This window comes from Boleophthalmus pectinirostris, unplaced genomic scaffold (genome assembly GCF_026225935.1).
Source record: "Boleophthalmus pectinirostris isolate CB_2022bp ecotype Guang Dong unplaced genomic scaffold, ASM2622593v1 HiC_scaffold_9, whole genome shotgun sequence".
Taxonomy (NCBI): domain Eukaryota; kingdom Metazoa; phylum Chordata; class Actinopteri; order Gobiiformes; family Gobiidae; genus Boleophthalmus; species Boleophthalmus pectinirostris.
In genome coordinates, this window is record NW_026571541.1 from 3,292,604 (window position 1) to 3,315,987 (window position 23,384).

A 23,384-nucleotide genomic window follows, 5' to 3' on the forward strand; every position below is an offset into this window, starting at 1 on the left:
GAGTTTGTTTTCATACTGGACAGTTTCAACTGCTCACTTTGTGGTCTTCCTTAGAGTGGTCACGTGGTGTTGCTGTAACTGATAATGTCTCTGTGCCACCTGCCCAACAGGTCTCCCACCCAGGGGCCTTAGACCTCGTGCTGGGGTTAGATTGACACCTGCATTTTGATCAGGGTTAGTTTACTTGTTTTGATATTATTTGTTCTTTCCTGAGTTCATCAATAGTTGGCTGAATCCATTTTGTTTGTCCACAGTAAAGACGTCCAACAAACCCACGTCAGAGGTCCTGGGCTTTTACTGTCCCAACAACAGATATAGCTCAACAACAGATATGTGTCACAGAATTAAATGCAGTGCTTTAGTTAGAGCCTTTTCTAGTGATGGACTAGAACAGACATGTCAGACTCAGGTCTGGGAGCCAAATTTGGCCCGTTATATAATAATATTTGGCCGAGATCATATCAAATATGTATTAGAGCTGACCTGCGGGCTACAGATAGGCTATCATTTACTTTATTCTGAAGCCAACGTATTTATCAAAGTCAAGTCAGAACCAAGTTTGAATAATCAACACTGGTCTTGTATTCTTGAATCTGCAGATGAAAATGGCACATCAGATCAGACGATCACACGGAGAAACAGAGAACACCAATTGTAATGGTCCAAACCTGACTCATTCAGTCCACATGAGTCAAAATAATAGTATATATAATATTAATATGATAAAAACAATGCCTGAAGATGATCACAATTTCTGTAATAATCGTAAACATGTACAATAGCTCCCCCGGTGCTTACACCATCTGCCACCACCACTCTTCTTTACATTGTATTCCCAGAGATGATCTAACAACTAAATGAATGTTGAACCCAAAGAAATCTAGTGGCTGACTATCAAACCCCCGCTCACTAGACTCTAGAAGTCACACAAATAATCTGTTTTAATCATGTGAGCTGCCCTTGTCTGCATGTGAATAGGAAAATAATCTTAAATTTACAAAGATCAGTTTGAAACTCCAGCTTCAACCTTGTTTATCAGTTGCTGAAATTGCAGTTTACAGTTAACAAAAAAGTATATTTTTCATGATGTAATGTTTTCATAAATAAGACATTTTAATAGGCATTTAAAAAAGGGTGTCTTCAAGAGCAAATGAATACAGTACTTCTCTTAGTTTCAGCAGTGTTTATCACTAAGATTTACAGTTAAACAAAACAAACACAAATGAATTAAAATAAATTAAGATGTTTATTTTTGTACAAAATGATGGCTGCAAACATTTAGTGAGTAAACGGGGCACAGGGTAAAAGGAGCTTTCTCACTTCAGATCCCGTTTCAAATTCACTTAAGTCTGAAACAATTACTGCTTCTAATGAATCCCATTAGTGAACTAATGCTTGGCTTTTTAATAATTGTTTATATATGACCAATGTTGTCACCGTTTATAATAAAACACATCAACAATATGCTACAGTCAAAGAGGACCAGGCATTTCATCTTTAAATAAAATCAAACAACAACAAGACAAGCTTTATTTAATGACTGCGTTACGTGTTTTGAGGGTGCTCAGTTTTTGCAGGTATTACTAAAATCCGCCAGTACAATCTAATGTGATGGAATGTCTTTGCCGCGTAGCTTCTGGAGAGTTTTCTGTGATTTAAAAATAAATTAGGGTTAGCATTAGAGAGTGTTAGAGAGAGAGACAGAACTGTGCAGAGAGCCAAGGTGTGTTAACCTGGTGGAAGTGCTGAGCTTTCAGACTCTTGTGCACCAGGGAGGGCTCCTGCTCTGGGTCTGCGTCCAGACTGACTCCTGCAGTGCACCTCCAGTTCTCAGTCACCTCGTCTGAGTTAAACATCTGAAAGAAAAGTAGGTGAGAACACAATCGACTTTGGAGTATTAAAGACACAATTTTACACAATGAGCTGCTTAATTATCATGTAAGATGTAAATGATCAATTTTCCGATCAGAAAACAGAATGAGCCTCACACCTAAACCTCAGCCCCTGCAGACAATCATGAGTCAGTGCTAGTGCAGCCTCTGCAGCTCAGGGAGAAAATTCTGGAGGTTCTGAGCTTCAAATGAGACCTGAACATAAACTGAGAATAAGAACTTGCATGTACGTCTATCTGCAGGTTAAGGCTCTGACAGCACAGGTTCAGTTGTGAGTGTAGTACCATATTTTCCGGGCTACAGGGCGCGCTCTTAAGCCCATCAAAAAACGACCGCACGCCCCACAATCCAGAGCGCCCTATACTCGGGTGTCCCAGCACAACTTCAGTAAATGTTAGAATAATTGTATATGTTATCCCATATTTTCTATGTATTGTTTTTGTGTGAATAATGTTTGTGCTTAATAACTATGCAGTGACCTGCCACCCACTCTGCACACCGCGAAAACAATGACTTATTCAGCTCTTTGCTGGGAAAGAGGACAGCTCTCAAGGTTGGCGGAAAGGAGGGGAAGCACTGTTCCTAAAGATGCTACACCTTATTGGCCACCTGCTGCTGATATACATATTTGCACAATGAAATCATGTCTGGTGTTTCTACTGCTTATTTGCTGTTTTCAACCCCTCCCCTTTAGAGAAACACCCATTGTAACTAGGGACCCTCTTATGACAATAAAAAGAGGAGACGCAGAGAGTGCATCAGAGCGGGTAGAGACTGTAACGGTAAATGCACTCTCTGTCCGACCTCCTCATGAGAAATGATATTAATCTCTTGTCTTTCTTCTTGTTTTTACAATGTTTATGTGGGCTTAAACCTGACAGTAAACTACAAAGCCGCACCACCCGCAGAACACACAAACACACACGGAGCAGACAGTGACCACACAGGGAAAAACACCCACAGCCACACTCATCACTCCACGCCGACGAGGAACGGAACGGAGGAACGAACCGAAAAAGCGAGTGCAATGTGCCACTTCTAGACACAACTGAACAACTGAGTCACTGCGAACGCGCCAAACAAAGTCCAAATGACCCATCCAACTGTTGTGTTTCCTTTAAAGTCCGGTGCGATTTATTTGTGAAAAAAGTTCAAAAATAGACCATTTAATGACAGTGTGTCTTATAATCCAGAGTCCCTAATAGCCCGGAAAATATGGTACCCCTTTTAAAGCAGTAAGAGCGCAGGATACATACAGTCCTTATTAAATTGGTCGATGAAAAACATTACACTTGATTTGCTTGATAAACCCACCCACTCTGCCATAGCACAGTGTGTTGGTGTTACCTGTGTGCTCAGTAGTGCAGCCCTATGCCCCGCCTCCTCTGCTGTCCCAGGCTCCTGTTCGTCAAAGCTGCTGTCCGTCAAACTGGCCAAAGTGATCTGAGACTGCTCCAGAATGCCCTTCTCCTCCAACTCACCCTGATGACACAAAAACACAATGACAGATTCCGGATCATGCAAAGATACTTCACATCTACAGTCCCCTCCAAAAGTATTGGAACAGCAAGGCAAATACTCTTACCTCTTATTTTTGTTGTTCACTGAAGACATTTGGGTTTAAGATCAAAAGAAGAGTATGAGACAAGAGTTCAGAATGTCAGCTTTAATTCACTGGTGTTTACATCTAGATGTGTTAAACAACTTAGGACATTCCAACCTTTATTTAAACCCACCTGTTTTTCAAGTGAGCAAACTATTGGAACATGTGACTGACAGGTGTTGCCTTAAGATGGGCTGTTCAAATATTAAATAGCTCTGCATGACTAGTCTACTACTTTGCTGCAACACTATGCTCTTTAACAAGAAATAAACCAAAATGAAGACCAGAGAGCTGTCTATGGAAGAAAAGCAAGCCATTTTCAAACTGAGAAAAGAAGGAAAATCAGTCAGAGCCATTGGAGAAACATTGGACATAGCAAACACAACCATTTGGAATGTCCTGCAAATGAAAAAAAAAACTACTGGTGTTCTGAGTAACAGACGTCGAACAGTTCGGCCAAGGAAAACAACAGTAGTGGATGACAGAAATATTGTGCGAGCTGCGAAGAAAACCCTCCAAAACTACAGTAAGTCAAATCACCAACAACCTCCACAGTGCAGGTGTGGAGGTACCACAATCCACTTGTTCGAAGAAGACTCTGAGAGCAGAAGTATAGAGGCCACACCACAAGATGCAGACCACTCATCAGCAGTAAGAATCTAAAGGCCACATTGGAATTTGCAAAGAAGTACAGAGATGAGCACAAAAGATCTGGAACACAATCCTATGGACTGATGAGACCAAGACTGATCTCTACTAAAGAGATTGAAAGGCCAAAGTGTGGAGGAAGAAAGGAACTGCACATGATCTGAAGCACAAGTTCATCTGTGAAGCCTGGTGGAGGTCATGTCATGGCTTGGGCCTGCATGACCGCTTCTGGAACAGGCTCATTCATTTTTATTGATGATGTAACCGATGATGGTAGCAGCAGAATGAATTCAGAAGTGTACAGAAATATTTTGTCTGCCAACATATGGAGAAATGTATCCGAACTAATTAGGAGGAATTTTATCATGCAGCAGGACAATGACCCTAAGCACCACAAACAAAGGACTTCATTAGGGGGAAAAAAGTGGAAGACTGGCCAAGTCAGTCACCTGACCTTAACCCGATAGAACATGCATTTCACCTCCTTAAGAGGAGGCTGAAAGGAGAAACCCCCCGAAACAAACAAGAACAGAAGGAAGCTGCGATAAAAGCCTGGAACAGCACCGCAAATAAACAGTGCAACAGTTTGGTGATGTCAATGGGTCTCAGCCTTATCACAGTTATTATAAGTTAGGGTTTTGTCACCAAATGTTACATTTTATTTACTTTACGATTTTTTTTCCCTTTACTTTCGCTCACCTAAAAATGCTGTGGTGTAATACAATACAATACAAATACAAATGTGATATACTAAGTTGTTTAACACGTCTAAATGTAAATATCAGGGAATTAAAGCTGACATTCTGAACTCTTGTCTCATACTCTTCTTTTGATCTTCACAGAATTGATCTTTACAATAAAGTATATTTTTCACAAACATCATTTCAGTACTAGAAGAAGGTGAAAAGTAAACCACATATCCAAATATTGTAGAATTAAGGTGAAATCTACACGATCTATTCTCTTTAAAATAACACCGGTGCCAGGTAAGGGTCTGTCGTGTTTAATCTGATTAGTTTTAAGGTAAATCATTGTCTAAGATTTCCTTTAATGACAAAGAAAAAAAATCCAAAAGCATCTTGGTGCCATTCACTACCACTAATCCACTACTGCCAACATGGAGTCCCTGTCACATTCAGTCTCGTGGGTGTAAGAGCTTTATAAACTTATCCTATTCTCTACAACCCTACACTATGTGACCAGCTTTATCCCATCAACAATTGTCTTTAGTTTTAAGTTATGACTACAGCTAACTGCACAATAGACTAATTAACAGAATAATTGTTAGTGGTGGTTGGAGGGGCAGATGGTAGATTCTCCTTCTTCAGTCTGTTCCAGGGCAGCTGTGGCTTAAATAGTATCTTACCACCACAGAGTGAGGGGTGAATGAATAATGCACAGTAAAGCACTTTGGCACTACATACTAGTCCATCACAAATAATTTGAATATCATGAAAAAGTTCAATATTTCCTGAAACACAGAATTTAGTTTTTTCATTATCTGTAAAACACAATCATAAAAAATAAAAAAAATTAAGGAATAAAATCTTGAAACATTTTACTCTATGCGTCATGTGTCTATATCATATCTGTGTTTGACTTTCTGAAATGAGACAAAAATAAAGATATTTATTTATATGATATTGATATCATGATATTCTAATTATTTAACATGGACCAAGAAATGCAATGATTATTTAATGAATGAATTAATCATCCAGTCTGTCCCACTGTGAGCCCAGTTCAAGTGTACAAACCATCATGAGGCACTTCAGGTTTGCAGCTTGACATCAGGGCTCAGGGCAATATTACTGTGAAACTTTCAACACATTACTTTATACATAGATTTGGTCACAAGACCACTCATTACATTACACTGCTCGTTACATCGAGACAGTAGGAGTTTCCCCAAATTAGTACTCAATACCAATTTCACTACCACAGTGGTAATAAAAAAAAAAAAAACACAATAGACAATAGAATGTGATTTTCAACATTAAATAGGAGAACTTTCTTTTTTATTCCCATGTGTCTTATATGTGTAATCCTCAGTGGTCCAGTAGGTTCATAGTGGTCCGTGGGCGTATACTAGTCTATGTGCTCTTCTACTTGTTCTGATACAGCTCAAGATCATTTTTAGTATCGATACCTGCTCGAATGAGTATCTACTTTTAATACTAGTTTTGGTATCAATTAGTATCTGATTAGTATCTGATTAGTATCTGATTTTTGATACTTTTGACAGCTCTACCCCAAATACTATTTTTACCCCCTTTTCCATTTCTTTGGCCCTGTTTACACGTACACGGGTATTTTTAAAAACAAAGACATTTCCCTTCATTTGTTCCCATCTTTTACTCGCAAATGGCAAATTTGCCTCTGAACACGGCTAGAGTGGAGATTCTGGAAAACTACGGTTTGGCGTTTGTGTGTAAAGTGACATAAACAGAGTTTTAGGAGCTGATGAGCCAAAAGTGCGACCAGCGTTTCCCTTTTGCTCGGAGGATGATGATGGAGCATTCAGAGCAGCAAGTGGCATTTCTTCTGGTGCAAACACTTTTCATGTGTTTGCATTTGCACACACAGCTGATGGATCATATCCATGACCAGAGACCAATGAGCTCAGAGATCAGTGATTTTATAACTTCTTTAGCAGATCTGTGGAGAGGCGAGCCCACTCAGTAATGCATGTTTTTCAAAGTATTTTTGAGTAAAACTTACAAGTGTAATGAAATAAATACTACAGGTTTGAATCTAATCCAGGTGTCGCCCAGAGGTTTGGTGTAGTTATGACGGTGCTCAATGGTGTATTCATGTACTTTTTTGAAAAACGATGCTGTGTGCACGATGTTATTTTGGAAAACGGAGGGAGGGAAATATTTGTTTCTCAATACACCCGGCTATTTGTGAACGTAGCCTTAGACCTCTAATTTGTACTTCTACTTGAGTAATTTGATTTAACATGCACATTATTGTCCAATAAGGAAATTTGTTCTTTGCATTTAACCCATCCCTCAGTCAAGTGTCCAGATCCAGATCTTGAGCTAGTCTAGGTCAGGACTATTTTAGCTGGAGGATTAGACCTGTTGTGCATGTTTTGGGTTGATGGGGGAAACCAGAGCGCCTGGAGGAAACCCACCCAGCCACAGAGAGAACATGCAAACTCCAGACAGAAAGGCCCAGGCGTCATACCCAGAGCTTTCTTGCTGTGAGGCGACTGTGCTAGCACCACCTTCAATATATTTTTTGTCTCTGGACCCACCTCTGGTTAAAATCCATAAACACTCACCATTAAAGTGGGTAAGATGTGCGCTTCAGGTGGAGACCAGTGGAAGAGTTGGGCAGAGCTGCAGGGCCCCTCCGCTCTCATGTGCTCCGGGGACCAGGGCTCGGAGGGGGCGGCGGGCTCAGAGGGGGCGGCGGGCTCAGAAGGGGCGGCGGGCTCAGAGGCAGCGGCAGGTTCTGCGTTCTCACTGGTTTCCATTTGGTTGTGCGTGAGCTCCGCCTGCAGCTGGTGGAATCCTTGAAACACAAATACAGTAAACATTATGACTACATAGCAAATTTTCTTTTTGGAAGTAATTTAGTTTTGGATTCATCTATACACCTACACCACAAAATATGTAGTCATAGTAATATTTCTGTTTTTCTATTCACTCAGTTCCTCCTCTTTTACTTCTTTCTGCTACTAATCACACTTCTGTTTGTTTTGGCAACTCAAATATTTGCTTGTTCTATGTTTTGATCACAGGATACTGTTCAAAGTTCATATTGTAAACATGTCTGGAAAAAAAACAAAAAGACTGAAATATAACCTGACAAACTAATACAAGAATCACAGTTCAGAACATGTTTGTACAGATTTAAACTACAGGGTTATAAGTTTTTAAGTAGAATAAGACAGAAGATTGTGTACAGAAAATTATTTGTTACATCAGATTTGAATTTTAAATGTTGTTGAATTTCTCACTTTGAATTTTTAAACTCTTATCTGTATTTCAGTTGATGAAATTTTATGTATACATTTTCAAAGTGTTAAAAAAGTAAAAAATTAAAAAAATAAATAAAATCACATTTTCAATCTTTGCTGTGAATTTTTTTCACTGAGAATTTCACATTTTTCAATTTTGACTGCTGAATTGGGGGCTTGAAAATATTTCTGCTGAATATTTAAAAGCTGAATTTTCTATTTAGAATTTTGTAATTTTTTAAAATGTTGAAAATGTAGACTTTCAACTATGTATTTTCAGAGTTAGAAAGTTCTAAGTAGAATTCAGAATTTACAATTCTAAATCTTTTGGAACAAATTGTCTTCCATAATTGTGTTGTTTGTGGAGAGAATGATGCTATTTCTTAACGGCAGCATTTACGTTGAGAAATAGCGTAATTGTGTCTATTCAAATTGTAATTTCAATTTGTGATTAATTTTGCAGGCCTGCATTACTCCACTGAGACCTTTCAGCTGAGCTGAGCTCTGCTCTGTCTGAAGCTCTTTTACTCAGGTTTAATCTTAATCTGAGCATTGTTTTAACATAATCTGACCATAAATACATAGTTGGAAAAGTCTGACATAGTTGGAATAGGAACTTTTGTGTTACCCCACTGGGCTTTGAGTTCCTTGAGCAAATTTTTCTAGTCCAATCACAAAAGTCCACTTAGTGTCCCCAGTTTGTTTTACCGGAGTTTGCAGAAGCTTCAGCGCTGGACTCGTTCTTTGGACATTCTAGGGGGCGTTCTGCCTGACTAAAGTCCAGCCCCGAGCTCTGCCAAGTGCCGCTGGGTCTATAGGAAAGCCCCTCCCTCCAGTGGCTCATGGAACTGTCCCATCCGGCCAGGTGCGAGGAGTCAGGCATCTGTCCAATCACAGAGGAGTGTGCAGACGGGTGTCCCAGCAGTGGCTCCAGGCCGTGGCTCTCCTCCTCTGCCGGGCACAAGGACTGCTCCGACAGCTCACCCTCCAGAGGCCGGAAAGAGTCCTCGCCCTCATACCCGTACCTCGTACCCCATGCAGAGGCCTCTTCGGCGGGGACAGTGGCTCCTGTCTCCCCTGGAGCAAACTGAGGGGACACAACAGAAAAGTGTCTACTATGGACTTGTACAGGAGCAGATGGTTTATTTGGAAATCACATCTATATGCACAGTGAGCGAAGGGTGGTTCTCCAGATTTTAACCACAGTATCATTGTTCTCCCTCAGCACTGACTTACTCAGAGGTGTGTTTCAATACATGCATCATAAATCTCGGACTTACAGTCATTGTGCAATGCATACTGGGAAGGATTTTACGAAAAAGTGAGCATCAAATCGCCATGTTTGATTTCCCAGTGGGATGTGTCTATTGACAAAGCTGATCTTTTCTAGTCTTTTTGAACCATATCACTTTTGCTTCTGGTTCTGGTTCTGGCGCTCATGTCTTGGTCTCTTTGCAGTGGAAGGTGTTTCTTGGTGAACAGCTGGTGCCTTTCACTTTGGTGTTGACTTTTTAAATTTGTAACCAAGGTTGAGTGCTCCAAATACAAAATGAGCGCTTGGAAAATCCTTCCCAGTATGCATTGCACAATGACCGGAAGTATGAAATTCATGATGCATGTATTGCCTGGCAAATATCTGTCTGTATTTTTCATACAGAGGCATACCAGTCTGGTCCCACTCCCTCCGCTGCACCTTGAGCCAGGCTCAAACACAACTGTGCCATCAGATTTGTTTATTTCAGAGACGCATGTGAAACAAAGGAGCTCACTGGTCAGATATCATTCTGAAGAAGTGTATCTGGATCCCAGGCAAGTATTTCAATTGATTTATGCTTTAAATAATCCTGTAATTTCTTACATTTGAGGCTTGAGTTTGGCTACGTGCTGAGCATGCTAATATGCACTTCTTGATTATCGGAGAAAAACAAAGCTTTCTAATTGGATGCAGGTACCACACTGCTGATGTATTTTGACCTCAAGAGCTGCTTATACAATATATCTGTACTGAGAAAGGCACACTTTGGATAAATACATGGAAATCAGATACAGGCCATTTAAGTCATTTTAGGTTCACAAATGTACCTACTCCCTAAACACCATAAGTAAAACATAAGAACCACCGGCCGGAGAGGGGCACTGACCTGAGGAGACCCTGTTGTGAGTATTTGGTCCAAGTTCTCCTGCTCTCGGCTCTTTGGCTGAGGTGGAGAGGAGCCCGAACTCTGCACACGCTCACTGTCTGATGAAGAGGAAGGAACAGTCAGTCCACTGAAAAACTACCTTGCCACATGCACAAAACACCTCTAGATTCTTTGTTAATAATCGTTACCAGTTTCCTAAAAAGTTCTTTATATATTTTATTTTTTATATTACACAAAACTCCAGTGAGTTTTAAGCCATGTTATAATGCTGTTACATCATCAAAAACATTCCCGGAGTTGTGTTTTGTCTCATTCACACGTTTGAGTGATCCTGCGTTATTAGTGTTTCAACATTTGAAAAACTCAAAATGCTCTGTTCCACCTTGTGATGTCATGAAGCACTAGGTTTCAAGTTAAAAGCTACGCTTTAGAAATTCCAGGTCTGAAATTATTCAAATGATTCTAGTGTAGGTGTATGGAGTTTAAAAACACATTAGAGCGCTTCTTGTATTACCACATGACATCACAAGGTGAAATATTTTCAGTTTGATAGAAGAACTCAGTGTAAATATACAGGATCTGTGTGTTAAATACGTGAGATAAAACAACTCCAGGTATATTTTTGACAAGGAAATGACATTACAACACAGATCAGAAAATGGTGTAATATGGGCCTTTAAAGTATGAAAAGAAAAGAAAGTTGAGCAGACCAGGTTGAGAGTGCAGCTCTGGGTCTGTGGTGATGTAGCTTCCAGTGGAGAGGGTGCTGGAGAGGCAAGCCTGAGCTCTGCTGTCGGCCTGATGGACAAACAACACTACACTGTTAATCCACACACTGGTCTTGGGGTGTAATTGACTGTAAAAAAGATAATTGAACAGATTACCCAGTATTCTCTTTATCTCTATAATATGTGACGACAGTTTAACTTTTTTAAGAGATTCTACTGTAGAATCATAACTGAACCTGAGGTACCAATGCCTTAACCTGCAGACAGAGGACACATACAAGTTTTTCTCATTTGCTGGCTACACTGGGGTTTAGGTAGTGACCATTCAAATCAGACAGTCATTTTAGGTTTACACCAACTGGATTTCTGCACTGAAACTGACAACCCATTGTAGGATATAATGTCATTTATTGTTGTGTAAACATTCACCTCTTTAGCTTCATGTCTGTTCTACTTCTACTCATAAGTGTTAGACACACCTGAGCACTGAGATACACTGGGAGAGACGCATGAACATGCAGACAGGGCCAACTAAATACACACACACACACTTTCATACAGAGCTGCTTACCTGAGCTGAGTGTTGGGAGGTGAGCACGGAAGAACCCGAGAAGTCTGCTCCACTCCCAAAGTCCAGTGACTGCACCGAGTCCATGTGGTGTGCAAAATCTAACACAACAGAAACGTCTGAGTGGTTACATGTTCATCCTATTGTGTACAATGTGAGTCAAACGCACACATACCAGACAGGGAGCAGCTCGGGGAGTCAGACGGCTTCATCTCCTGAAAGTCCTCTGCTGTCGCTGTATCATCACCTGGAAACAAAGGAATGGAAAATATATAATCAGACTTGAACAGAAATATTTCACAAAACAAAATGTCCACTGGCACAAGGTACAAGTATGTAACTTGTGACAGTCAATTATATGCTGATAACATACCATCCTGTCATCAGGACCAAAGCCAGAGACAGTGTGCAGTAAAATCAACATCTGTCTTAGCACGTTGAAAATCAAACACCTCAACAATCCCAGCACTTGTACTGACCGTGTGCTCCAGAAAATGTGTTGCTTGAATTCATTTTGTAGACTATTTAAAAACTTTTTTGACAATGTTTTCTAATGTCTGCATTGTGTCCCACCCCACCCATCATGCTATGATGTTTATTCAAATCAGTACCAATCCTTCACAATGATCCTAAACATAGCTCCTGTTTGTCATCAACAAGATGTACTGTATAATGCATTTACTTTTTCTTGACTTCCTCCTACCTGTGAGTAAGCTCAGACTGGCCGGTGTGGTGACCTCCTGTATCATGCTGAGCTGGTGGAATGGTGTGTCCACACAGCCCAGCCTGGCTCTGGACACAGGGGGCTTTGGGGGTGCTGCTGGGGGTATGGACACTACAGAGGGACAGCCAGGAGATCCACCTCTGGAACCTGAGGAAGGACAGAGGAACCGAAGATTTAAAGCAGACTTATTGTGCGAAAAAAAAAAAAAGAGTTTTCAACTATGTTCTAGTCATTTCCTGTCACTATTTACTCAACCAAAGTTGTATTTGTAATGATCCGTGCATGTTTGAGTAATCTTTAATCACTTATTTTCAAGATGCCCACTGCTCTGTACTTACTTCATTCTCCAATTTTATTTTCTTAACCAGTGATACACTGGTATATTTTTGTACAAAAGAAAAAGAATCCACTATTCGCTAGTGGCTTGAGCAGGTATCCATAGATGGGCCCACAGCATGCAGCGCTTTATTATGCCATTTAATGAGATGCCTGCTCCCCTTTGGCGCCATAGTTTTGTAAACATGGAAGTCAGTGGACTTGTTTATTTTATTAAGTCATTTTAGATGAATATTTTGATTTAAAATGTCAAAATTACAGCGCAAACAAGCGCAGTAGGTCTTCATTCCACCACAAGATGGCGACATATACCAGCATTCTGAGAGCTGCAGAGGCAGACAGGTGCCTTTTACACACATGCAGGTTCAGACAGACCCAAGTCCACCAGGTCCACAGCAGTAGGTTTAGGTTATAGTCACTCCCACTTTTCCTTGTTGTTACATTCCAGGTTCTATATCTCAGTGCAGGTCTCTTGGCTGTAGGGGTGTAATGTGTCCAAATCTCCCAGCACAGTATTTTCACAGTGTCCCAGTTTAATATTTATTTTGTTATTTTGGAGAGGTTAACAGAACCGTTATACTTTTCCTTTCAAAATAAACACTGATAAGACTTTGGTGTGAATCATAACAGTCAAAATGTGCTACTAAGTGTTATTTCTTCATGCTGTCTGTTCTGAAACAGAGCAAAGGATCATGGTCTATGTAGAACCTAGATTTTTTTAAGCTGCTTCTGTAAAAGAACAATGCATTTAAGCAAAGGAGCTTGTAATTTAATATATTGTGACAGCACCACATTATTATTGTGAGACTTTTGACAATGTGACATCTAGAGATGTACCAATTCCAGTTTTTGCTTTAAGTATCTGCGTATTCCTGACATCAACCAATACTAGGGCAGAACAAGCATAGGTAAAGGTTAAAAATGATCCAAATGTGTTTTATAACATCAGAACAGCTTTGTAAAAATACAAGTTTAATATTATGAGACGGGCCAACACTGGCCAGTAAATCTTCTTATTGCACCAATTTACTGACAAAATGAAACATCAGCTGAACCAGTATCTTGGAAGCTGATATTCCATCCACAAAAATATCAGTACCAATATTTGATACCAATACAGTATCATATCAGTGACTCCCTAACGATATCATGATATACTGATTGCATCCCTGGTTAGGTGTCAAGATGGGCAGGTTCAGTTTGATCACAAATCAGTATTTACTGTGCAAACACTGTGAAAATAGCTTTGATGTTGCCAAGAGTGTGAAGAACTGTTTAACAGCTTTGAGTTGTTAGCCGCTGTGCTGATACGTCATCACCCCCTGGTTTCCCTGCAACCTTAACTCCTGTCTTGGCTCCTTTTGTGTTCAAATGCAAAATACAGAAATACTGCAGACTTAACTGACTTGAGCCGATACAATACCTGCTGCTGGGGCTAATAACCGATATGTACAGATACCAATATTTGGCTTTTAAAATCCAAGGCTGACAAATTTCATGTTGTTTCAAGTTGACCTAAGATCACACATTTGAACTTGAACTTCAGTATAAATAAAAAACAAAATGTCTCTATCTGGAATATAAAATCATTTGTGTCAACATACAGTACACCCATATAAACGCTCTTCTGTTCAGTTTCTTTCATGAGTCTGCTCAAAATGAACAATCAGGTGTTCATGCACACTCAAAGAATGGGGCAGCGTCAAAAAGAATATTGGCACTGAATCAGAAACTGGGAAGTGATATGTCGCCCATCTCCTGTATGTACTGCACAGAGCAGGAGAAGAGCCAGGGACAGCACCCAGAGATGGCCCATGTGCACTGTTTGTAAAGGGATTCAATATGCAGAACTCATGAAACATAATGTAACTATAGTTTCATGAAAACAAAACCTGATCTTGATCTAAAAGCAAAAATGAGGGTGGAGTGCTCTCACCTGAAGAAGAGGCTTGAAGGCTTTGGTTTTGAGATGTTCCTAAACTCGATCGCTCCAGAGCTTTGAGGAGAGTCTGGAGCAGGGTGGAGCGTGCCTGAGAATCCTGAGCACAAAGACATCAATAAGACTAAGAACAAGAGGACCCACTACTAACACGGACTATAGAAAGCCAAACTATTATTACCTGCTCCTGCTGTTTAGGCTGTCGCAGCTCCAGTGTTGGAGCTTCCACTTCCTGTGGCTGTGCTTCAGGAATGTGGACGTCCCGAAACTCAGGTCTCTCTCTGCCTCCTCCGCTCCCCCAAGAGACAGGTGGATGAGGTGTCCCTGTGGAAGTGTCTGGACTAGGACTCGCTAAACCCAACCCCATAGAGACAACTCCACTGGGACCCACCGTGGAATCCAGTGGACCAGCAATTGTTGCCGTGGAGACAACTGGACTAGGACCTGTTGCCATAGTGAAAACTGGACTAGGACGCGTTACCATGGAGACAACAGGACTAGGACGTGTTACCATGGAGACAACAGGACTAGGACATGTGACCATGGAGACAACAGGACTAGGATGTGTTACCATGGCGACAACAGGACTAGGACGTGTTACCATGGCGACAACAGGACTAGGACGTGTTACCATGGGGACAATGGGACTAGGACCAGATTTCATAGTGACAACTGATCTAGGATGTGTTGCCATGGTGACATCAGACCTAAGATCCAGGGCCGTGGATACAACTGGACTTGAACCCGTTAGTAAGGAGATAACTGCACTGGGACCTGTTGCCATGGAGACAGCCGGGCTAGGGCCTGTTTGCACGGTGACAAGTGATCTCGGACCTGTTGCCACTGTGACACCTGAACTATGACCCGTGGCCGTGGAGACAACCGGAGTAGAACCCGTTGCCAATGAGACAACCGGACTTGGAATTGTTACCGTTGAGTCCGTGTGGGAGATGTCCGTTTGCTGTTGGCTCTTTGTCAAACCCAGTCTGTTCTGAATAAACTTTAAAAAGGCAGCATGCTTCTGGAGAGTCACGCTATCAGACACTGTCTTTGAGTCCGCATCCGAGCCAGAAGGACGCATGGGTCGCAATGTACTTTCCATAGTAACCTGGGGCTTTTCTCCAGTTTGGGGACACGTCGGAGGGAGTGGATGACCAACAGCCAGAGGAGCAGAGGGGTGGGCAGGTAAGAAAGCAGGAGGAGGGATGGGAGCAAAGGCAATAGCAGAGGGGGGAACCGACGTAGAGGCAACAGCGGTAGGGCGGAGAGCAGAAAGAGAAACAACAGTGGGAGGGACGGCACCAGGAGCAGCAGCCGAATGTGAGAAAGCAGGGGGAGGAGCAGGAGTAAAACGAACAGCCACGGGAGGAACAGCCGCGGGAGGAACAGCAGATGGGGGACTAGGAGCAACCACAGAAGGATGTAGAGCAGAAGGGCCAAAAGCAGCAGAAGGGGCAGTGACAGGTTGAAGGACAGTGACAGGGGCAGTGGCAGGTGTGGAAACAGCAGCAGCCATGTTGTATCGGATTCTTAAAGCTTTTTGGTATTCCTCCAAACGCTGACGAGCCACTTGCACAGATCTCTGATGGACCCTGAAATAGTTTGAGAAAAATTTAATTAAATAATAATAAGGGTTAGAAATCCACAATTTCAACATTAAAAGCAATGTTTTGACTTGCACTTGACTGCATGACTCACACAAATAAAAAGCACATCCATAATAAATTATGATATGAAATGAAAACAAAGTGATGGAGCAGTGCATTTTGTTACTTTGTTGACATCCAAGCCTATCAAAGTCTGAGGGGCCATACCTTAAGAATAAAGCATCTCAATAAAGGACCCATTCTTGTCAAGATAAATGCTCTTAACATCATGCACTGTTTGGCTAAAGCCGCTAAATAAGTAAAATATGAGACTAATGTATAATATATTCATTTAACATAACATTTACTTAGGGAATAATAATACAGAAGCTGCAGTAACAATGAGCCTGGCAGAACAAAAATAAACCTACTGCCTGACACTATTCCAAATTCTTTGTCATGGTGCTTTTTCAAGAGTATGTGTAATCTCTCAGTCGTCCACATACGATCTAGTGCAGTTTTGTCCAGAACTACGTGGATGCAACTGCATGACATGACACTATTCCCGACAGTTGGTTCTGTGTCATCACAGTGGCAGAAAGGACTAAGTGGGCGGGGCTAAAACTTCAAACTAAAACATGTTCCTGGGTCATGGTCTGAAATCTGGTACAAGCCCTTTAAAGAACACATACTGTGTTTGTGTTTGCTGCATAGGTATAATCTATAACACCTGTACATAATTATGTTATAATTTGGACATTTTTTACTTAATAAAAAGTCTGCTGACGTCAGCATTAGAAAACTGTGGTTCCCAGTGGGAGCTAATGTTGCTGTAAATCTCACAACAAAGCGCCAAATGCTGTCGGCCCCTCCTACATATCACATATCTGCATATTAGACTACCCAGCAGATCTTTTGACCAAAATGACTACACGACCAAATCCAAATAAAGTTAGAGAACATAGTACAGAGCAGTGGGTAAAAACTGGCAGCAGTGAAAACAGGAGTGGATTAGAGCAATAACATCTTGAATACAGGAGAATAAAGATTACTCAAACACGCAGAAATCAGTCTACCGTATTTTCCGGGCTATTAGCCGCTCTGCATTATAAGACGCACTGTTATTAAATGGTCTATTTTCAAACAAATAAATAAACAAACTGCAGCAGACGAAACACAACAGTTGGATGGGTAAGTGGGACTTTGTCTGCCGCGTTCACGGTGACTCTGGGCTTTGTTCAGTTGTGGCATGTAGGGAGGGTGCTGTCTGGGACCAATGGATTGTCGGCGTGTTCGCAGTGACTCAGTTGTTCAGTTGTGTCTAGAAGCGGCACATTGCGCTCGCTTTTTCGGTTCGTTCCTCCGTTCTGTTGCTTCGTTCTGTTCCTCGTCAGCGTGGAGTGATGTGTCTGCGGGTGTGTTTCGCTGTGTGATCGCTGTCTGATCCGTGTGTGTTTGCGTGCGCTGCGAGTGCTCTGGCTTTGTAGTTTACTGAAGTCGCGCTGGGACACCCGAGTGGATTCATGTATAGGGCGCTCTGGCTTGCGAGGCGCGTGGTTATTTTTTGATGGCGTTAGAGGCTTAAGAACGCGCCCTATAGCCCAGAAAATATAGTAAATACAACTTCAGAGGGTCAGTGAGAAGGAAACAACTATAACATGGTTAAAGCTCTAAAAAGTCAATTTAGCAGAATAGGTCCACTTTAATATCATGCAGAAGCAATAATTATGCATTGTTTTGAAATGGCATAAAGAAAATGTGTCCTCATAGTTCTCAGACAGACCATGTGCAATAACTCACTCGTTTTGTTGGAGCAGCCGTTGTCTGTGTTCCTCCATCGTCCGGCTGTGGTTCACATTCTCAGGCACTGACTGTGGAAAGTCGACATTTTAGTGAACAAGGGCCTATTCTTTGTAAAAGCTACCTCTACAAACATGCAGTGAAATGTTCCCTGCATGTCAGACGCCCTCCCAGTGTGTCAGACGCCCTCATTGTGTGCCAGATGCCCTCCCAGTGTGTCAGATGCGCTCCCTGGGTCTGGAGTCTTATTCTGTGTAAGTTTATCACGCTACAACTGAAATGCATGGATTTCTTGGATTAGTTTAGCTGTTCAGATTCCTGTCCAAATATGTGAATACCAGTGGTAGTGTGTGATTTATTGATTATTGATCCTGAGGGAAATTCAAGTTGCAGCAAACTGTTGCAGTTGCTACATTTCCACCGGTCAGGGAGGGTGAGCAGATCTGTCAGGGCAGTTTGAGGAGAGGAAGAGCAAAAAGTGTCCCTCCTCTGTGTCCTGCAGCATCACAAGAGCCTACAGGGGGCGCCAGGTGCACACAACAGGAAAGGCCTCATCCTCACTCCACTTTGGTGTTTAGATTGGTAATAAAATTGTCCATTTCCTTAAAGTGTTTCCTCTGAAGGCTCTTCTGCCAAATTTGCTGCCACATATGGTGTAAAAAGCCTGCAGCATCTCAAATGTTCATAGCTAGCTCCTTAAAACAGTGTCCATGGATAAGAAAAAAATAAACTGTTCACAATAACTGAAACTAATTACAATAGCAAAAGTTACCAGGAAAATGGAAGAAAATCAGGAAGTTATCAGAAAATATGCGGAGCCTGACAGCAGCAGTTATGGAGAGAGGGTTAAAGTTTTCTCAATACAAAATGAACTGGAGCGAGAGTCAGTGGAAGCCGAAGTGCACCCATGCTCACTTCCTATTAGGAACATGGCAGCTAGTGGTTTAGCAATGTCCATTTACAGTCAGTTACTGACACAGACAGAGAATAGGAGCGTGCTCACCTTGCTTTCCGTAGCCTCAGAGGGCACACTCTTCTGGGCCTCACTCTTCTGGGCCTCACTCTTCTGGGCCTCACTCTTCTGGGCCTCACTCTTCTGGGCCTCACTCTTCTGGGCCTCACTCTTCTGGGCCTCACTCTTCTGGGCCTCACTCTTCTGGGCCTCACTCTTCTGGGCCTCACTCAGCCTCTGCTCCAGCTTCAGCCTCTGCCTCTCCAGCTGCTCCAGGATCTGCACCTGCTCCTGCCTCTCCCGCTCCAGCTCCTCCTCCTGGAAGCACACACAACTCATTTTATCTACATGTTCCCAACTGTGGAAATTATTAGCTAAACTCCATTCCTTCCTTTATTAAAAGAGGGTATTACACTGCTAGCGTGTTTAATAGGTTACAGTTTTGTTTTTGACACTCTGAATCTCCTCTCCCTTTGCTCCCTGCACTAAGTCACTCCACCTTAAGGGCACAAATTATGACACAAACAGCCTGCATCCCACTAATGAAACTACAGCACATCATATCGTGGTTTGTCAGGTTGTTGGGTAAAGTTGTGTACAGTTTTGTATCATGCTTTTGTATATTTATGGATAATTTTCGTGTAGGAGCATGGATGACATAGGGCCTGGGAAACATCGCTAGACTGCTCAAACATGCTCGGATAACATCTAGAACTTCTTCAGGTATGTTTTTGATAAAAGAGCACCCAAAATGTTGATTTTGCATAATACCCTTCTTTAAATACAATATAAAACAAAAATCCTGAATAGCACAAGCCCTACACATAATAATAATTAAAAAAATTATAATCAGCATGTTGTTAAACAGTATTACCTTTTTCTTCTGCTCCTCTAATTCCTGGATGAGTCTGGCAGAAGTGGCTGAATCTTCCACATCGGCTTTAGCTTTAGAGAAATAACAAGTTTACCAATGAGTGGAACCTGTTGGATGTGAGGAACAGGTCGTCTAACTGAGTGGTGTCCTTACATAGTTTGTCCTCTGCAGTTAGCGGGCCGGTGTCCAGGCTGCTGTGCTCCTCAGAGGGGGAGCCAGAGGGAGGAGGGTGAGAGGGGAGGGCAGAGGGGGAGGAGGGGGGGGAGGAGGGGGGAGCTCCATCACTCTGGCTCCAGCGCTGCCTCTGTGTCTGGATGCGGTGTAACAGTCTCTTCAGCCCGCGTCTCCCGTGGGCTGGTTTGTCCACAGCGTCCAGGGCGTCCGCTGGTTTCGACAGCGCTGAGCCTACAGAGTCTCCTGAGCACACATGAGACAAGGAAAGCACACTTTAAAGGGAACATAGTGTACTATTTTCTGATCTATGTTATAATGTTATTCCCTTGTCAAAAACGTACAACATTTGTGTTTTTTTTCATTCACACATATTTAACACATAAATCATGCATATATTTCAAATTGAAAACACTCTGTTACATGTGGTGATGTCACGCGGGAAGAGACATAATTAAAGGATCACTCAAACAAAACACAACTAGGGATATGTTTTTGATGAGTGTAGTGTTTCTGACCTTTGATCTATGGAAGATGTGAAATCATGGCTGTTACCATGATACTGAATCTTAAGAAATAGACTTAGTGTATTTGTTTATTTGTCAGGGACAATACACATAAAAACATTGAGCTACACAAAGAGGTCATATGCTTGTGCTAGGTTATAGTAAAATTGCTAATTTCCACCTTCAGTCCCTGGACAGGTTGATGTCATAAATGGCGAACATGCCAATAAAATACAATACAATGTGTAGTGATGCAATCATTCATCCAGTCAAGCTAAAAGTAAAACTAGTCCCATTCAGTCTCAGTCACCACATCCATACATTATTTACATATTTACAGTTCTTATTGCTGCATTCATACAGGACAGATGAATTTGTACAGGTTTGTTTGGTTAAAAGCCATTGTTTGTTCAGGCGTGCAAACATTTCAGAATTAGAACATGATATAATTTCATGTGGGAGGCTGTTCCAGAGACTATGGCTCTATATGAGAATTATGACTGACTAAATGAGGTTCTGTATATTGGAAGACTACACTCTCCTCAGGCTGTGGACCGTGTGGCTCGGCAGTTCTTCTCTGAAGTGAGCACCACAAACACTCTCAATGGGGGGGCAGCTGAGTTATGTATGATTTTGAATAATGTTAACATTTGATTAAATTTAAGCAAGTTATCAAAACTAAGCAATTTATATTTGGCAATTATTGAACAGTGGTGGTGCAGGCGAGGCTTTTTATCATGGATTTTTAGTGCTCGTTTATACAATGTTTCTATCAGCTTTAGAGGTGTTTTACACGCCTGAGACCAGCTTGTAATACAATAACGAAGATGCGAGACAATCATGGCATTAAAATATATATATATATATATATATATATATATATATATATATATGAGGCTTTAGCTATTAAAGAATTTCTAATATGTTTAAAATTCATCAAGTTAAACTTCAGTGTATTTCCAGGTTTTTTAATGTGACTTTTAAAATTAAGTTTTGAGTCAAGTAATAAACCTACATACTTAAATTCATCTACATTCCAAATTTTTTGTCCATTTACTAAAATTTCATGAATCTGTGGGGATTTACGCTTATTGGTAAAAAAACACTGAAACTGTTTAATCAATAGTTAAGGTAAGACAGGCTTGCACCAAAGTTTGGACAACACCTCTGACGGGGTTAACTCTGGGTGCACTCTACCCTTCCCCCATTTCCTTCAAGCTCCCGGTCTTGGACCTGTCACCCAAATTAGATTGATTTGCTTGTGTTCTGCAGAGATATTTCCTATATGCTGTTTCACACAAAGACCCTTTCAAGGATTAAAGATGTTTTTACAAACTAACTTTTCTATAAAGTTTCGCCTATTGATAAATCAATGTGAGTTCACTGACTATAATCGACAAATAAAAGACACTGTGGGATTTTGATGGAACAATCTCTAAAGTTCAAGCCAATGGACTTTCTCCACAGAAAGAAAAAGAACAAAACAAACAGTTCATTACATGGTCTATTGCCAAGGTGTTTTGATATTGATTTGTAAATGTCATGTGAATACTTTGTTTGTGTAAAACTGTAAATGTTCCAAAGTATGTAATACTTGAGAGCGGTGCCATAAAACCCCCAGAGAGACTCACATTCCTGGCATCATCCCCTACAAAACATTTCCCGCCAAAACTAGTGGGCAGTTAGAAAGGACCCTCTCTGACCCCACACCACTACATTAATAGAGCTTTGAGTGGATAATTTATAAAGAAATTCATAAGAGGGTTAAATGCTTATAAACATGAAGAATATGTCTACTACAAATTAAGCAAGGATGAAAATGCAGCGTTTTTTGTGTCCATACAAGTTTGTTTTCACCCTCACCAGAGTCTGTCAGACGAGCTTCATCACAAAGACTGGAAAAAATGCATGTGCCTTCTCCTAGTTAAAGTGCAGATAAAGTTCGTACTTTGTTTGGTAGAATAGCATCTGTGTTAAATAAAAAATATATATATACATGAAGAAGTGATGAGTTGTAAAAAGACAAGATCAGAGGGTCCTTTTAGGTTTAAACCAACTAGAATTCAGCATTGTCTAATCATGTTTTTGTTTAGAAATGTACATTTGATATGAACATATTTACCTCATATGTAGGGACACAGACGAAATTTTAAATCAAAATCTTACAGACAGTTCCTTTAAAATGTCCCATTAAAACTACAATTGAGCTCTAACATGTAACAAATACGTGAGAGCATACAACTGTTGTGTTTCTTTTTAATAAATGGAAATGAACGAGCAAAAAGTTAATTATGGTGGAAATTATAATAACATTTATGGAGATACTGGAGAAACTAAATTACAGGAGTAGATGGATAATTTGCTTTCACCCTCACCGGAGCCTGCGTTGCCGTGGTGTGCGTTTGACCCCGTGTCCTCCTGTTCTTCCTCACACTGGTCGATGGAGGTGACGTCCAGGTCGGGGCAGGGACTGTCTGTGGAGCGAGGGGGCAGAGGCTCTGGGAGGAGGCCACACAGCAGGTCTCCTTTCACCCCTGTCACAGCACACAAACAAGACACAAACAGTGGTGAGAGACACACAAACACATCACAAAGACTGGAAAAACCACACGAGGCTTCTCCTAGTTAAAGGGCCCACCTTACGCTATTTTCTTTCTATGTTATAATGCTGTTTCTTAATCAAAAAGCAGACCTTGTGTTGTGGTTTGTTTCATTCACACATGTTTAACACACAAATCCTTCTTAAATTTAGTTCTTCTCCAAACGGAAAATACTCCACCTTCCACCTTATGATAACAAGTAGAAGTGCTCCACTGTGTTTTTAAACTGTATCCATACACTTTCACTAGAATCATTTGGATGATTTCAACCCTGGAATTGCCAATCTCTATTGAACAAAAGGAGTTAAATTAAAGTACCGCTTCATGACATTGCAAAGTGGAACAA

At 41.2% G+C, this 23,384-nt stretch overlaps 1 protein-coding gene and 1 long non-coding RNA gene across 5 annotated transcripts in view; one reads left to right on the forward strand and one right to left on the reverse strand.

The window, feature by feature from the left end:
• Positions 1 to 57: 57 nt before the first annotated feature.
• Positions 58 to 1,496, forward strand: LOC129412603 (uncharacterized). Its single transcript, XR_008633770.1, has 2 exons — positions 58 to 174; positions 255 to 1,496. It is a non-coding gene; the product is annotated as an uncharacterized LOC129412603 (long non-coding RNA).
• The window catches only part of cep295 (centrosomal protein 295), a 31,321-nt gene continuing 9,164 nt past the window's right edge, over positions 1,228 to 23,384 (reverse strand). The window contains exons 8-25 of one of the 4 annotated variants that reach the window (XM_055166670.1): positions 22,808 to 22,972; positions 19,915 to 20,178; positions 19,762 to 19,832; positions 19,113 to 19,205; positions 18,939 to 18,977; positions 17,936 to 18,006; positions 14,731 to 16,141; positions 14,547 to 14,649; positions 12,254 to 12,421; positions 11,726 to 11,797; positions 11,554 to 11,651; positions 10,965 to 11,052; positions 10,255 to 10,352; positions 8,822 to 9,200; positions 7,433 to 7,665; positions 3,240 to 3,374; positions 1,734 to 1,856; positions 1,228 to 1,648 (exon numbers count right to left, since the gene is read on the reverse strand). In XM_055166670.1, coding sequence (XP_055022645.1) covers positions 1,604 to 1,648; positions 1,734 to 1,856; positions 3,240 to 3,374; positions 7,433 to 7,665; positions 8,822 to 9,200; positions 10,255 to 10,352; positions 10,965 to 11,052; positions 11,554 to 11,651; positions 11,726 to 11,797; positions 12,254 to 12,421; positions 14,547 to 14,649; positions 14,731 to 16,141; positions 17,936 to 18,006; positions 18,939 to 18,977; positions 19,113 to 19,205; positions 19,762 to 19,832; positions 19,915 to 20,178; positions 22,808 to 22,972 — 3,656 coding nt within the window. In that variant the 3' untranslated portion in view covers positions 1,228 to 1,603. Of the gene's footprint in view, positions 1,649 to 1,733; positions 1,857 to 3,239; positions 3,375 to 7,432; positions 7,666 to 8,821; positions 9,201 to 10,254; positions 10,353 to 10,964; positions 11,053 to 11,553; positions 11,652 to 11,725; positions 11,798 to 12,253; positions 12,422 to 14,546; positions 14,650 to 14,730; positions 16,142 to 17,935; positions 18,007 to 18,938; positions 19,206 to 19,761; positions 19,833 to 19,914; positions 20,179 to 22,807; positions 22,973 to 23,384 lie in introns of all 4 variants that reach the window. The other 3 variants (XM_055166669.1, XM_055166668.1, XM_055166667.1) reach the window with 3 other exon arrangements.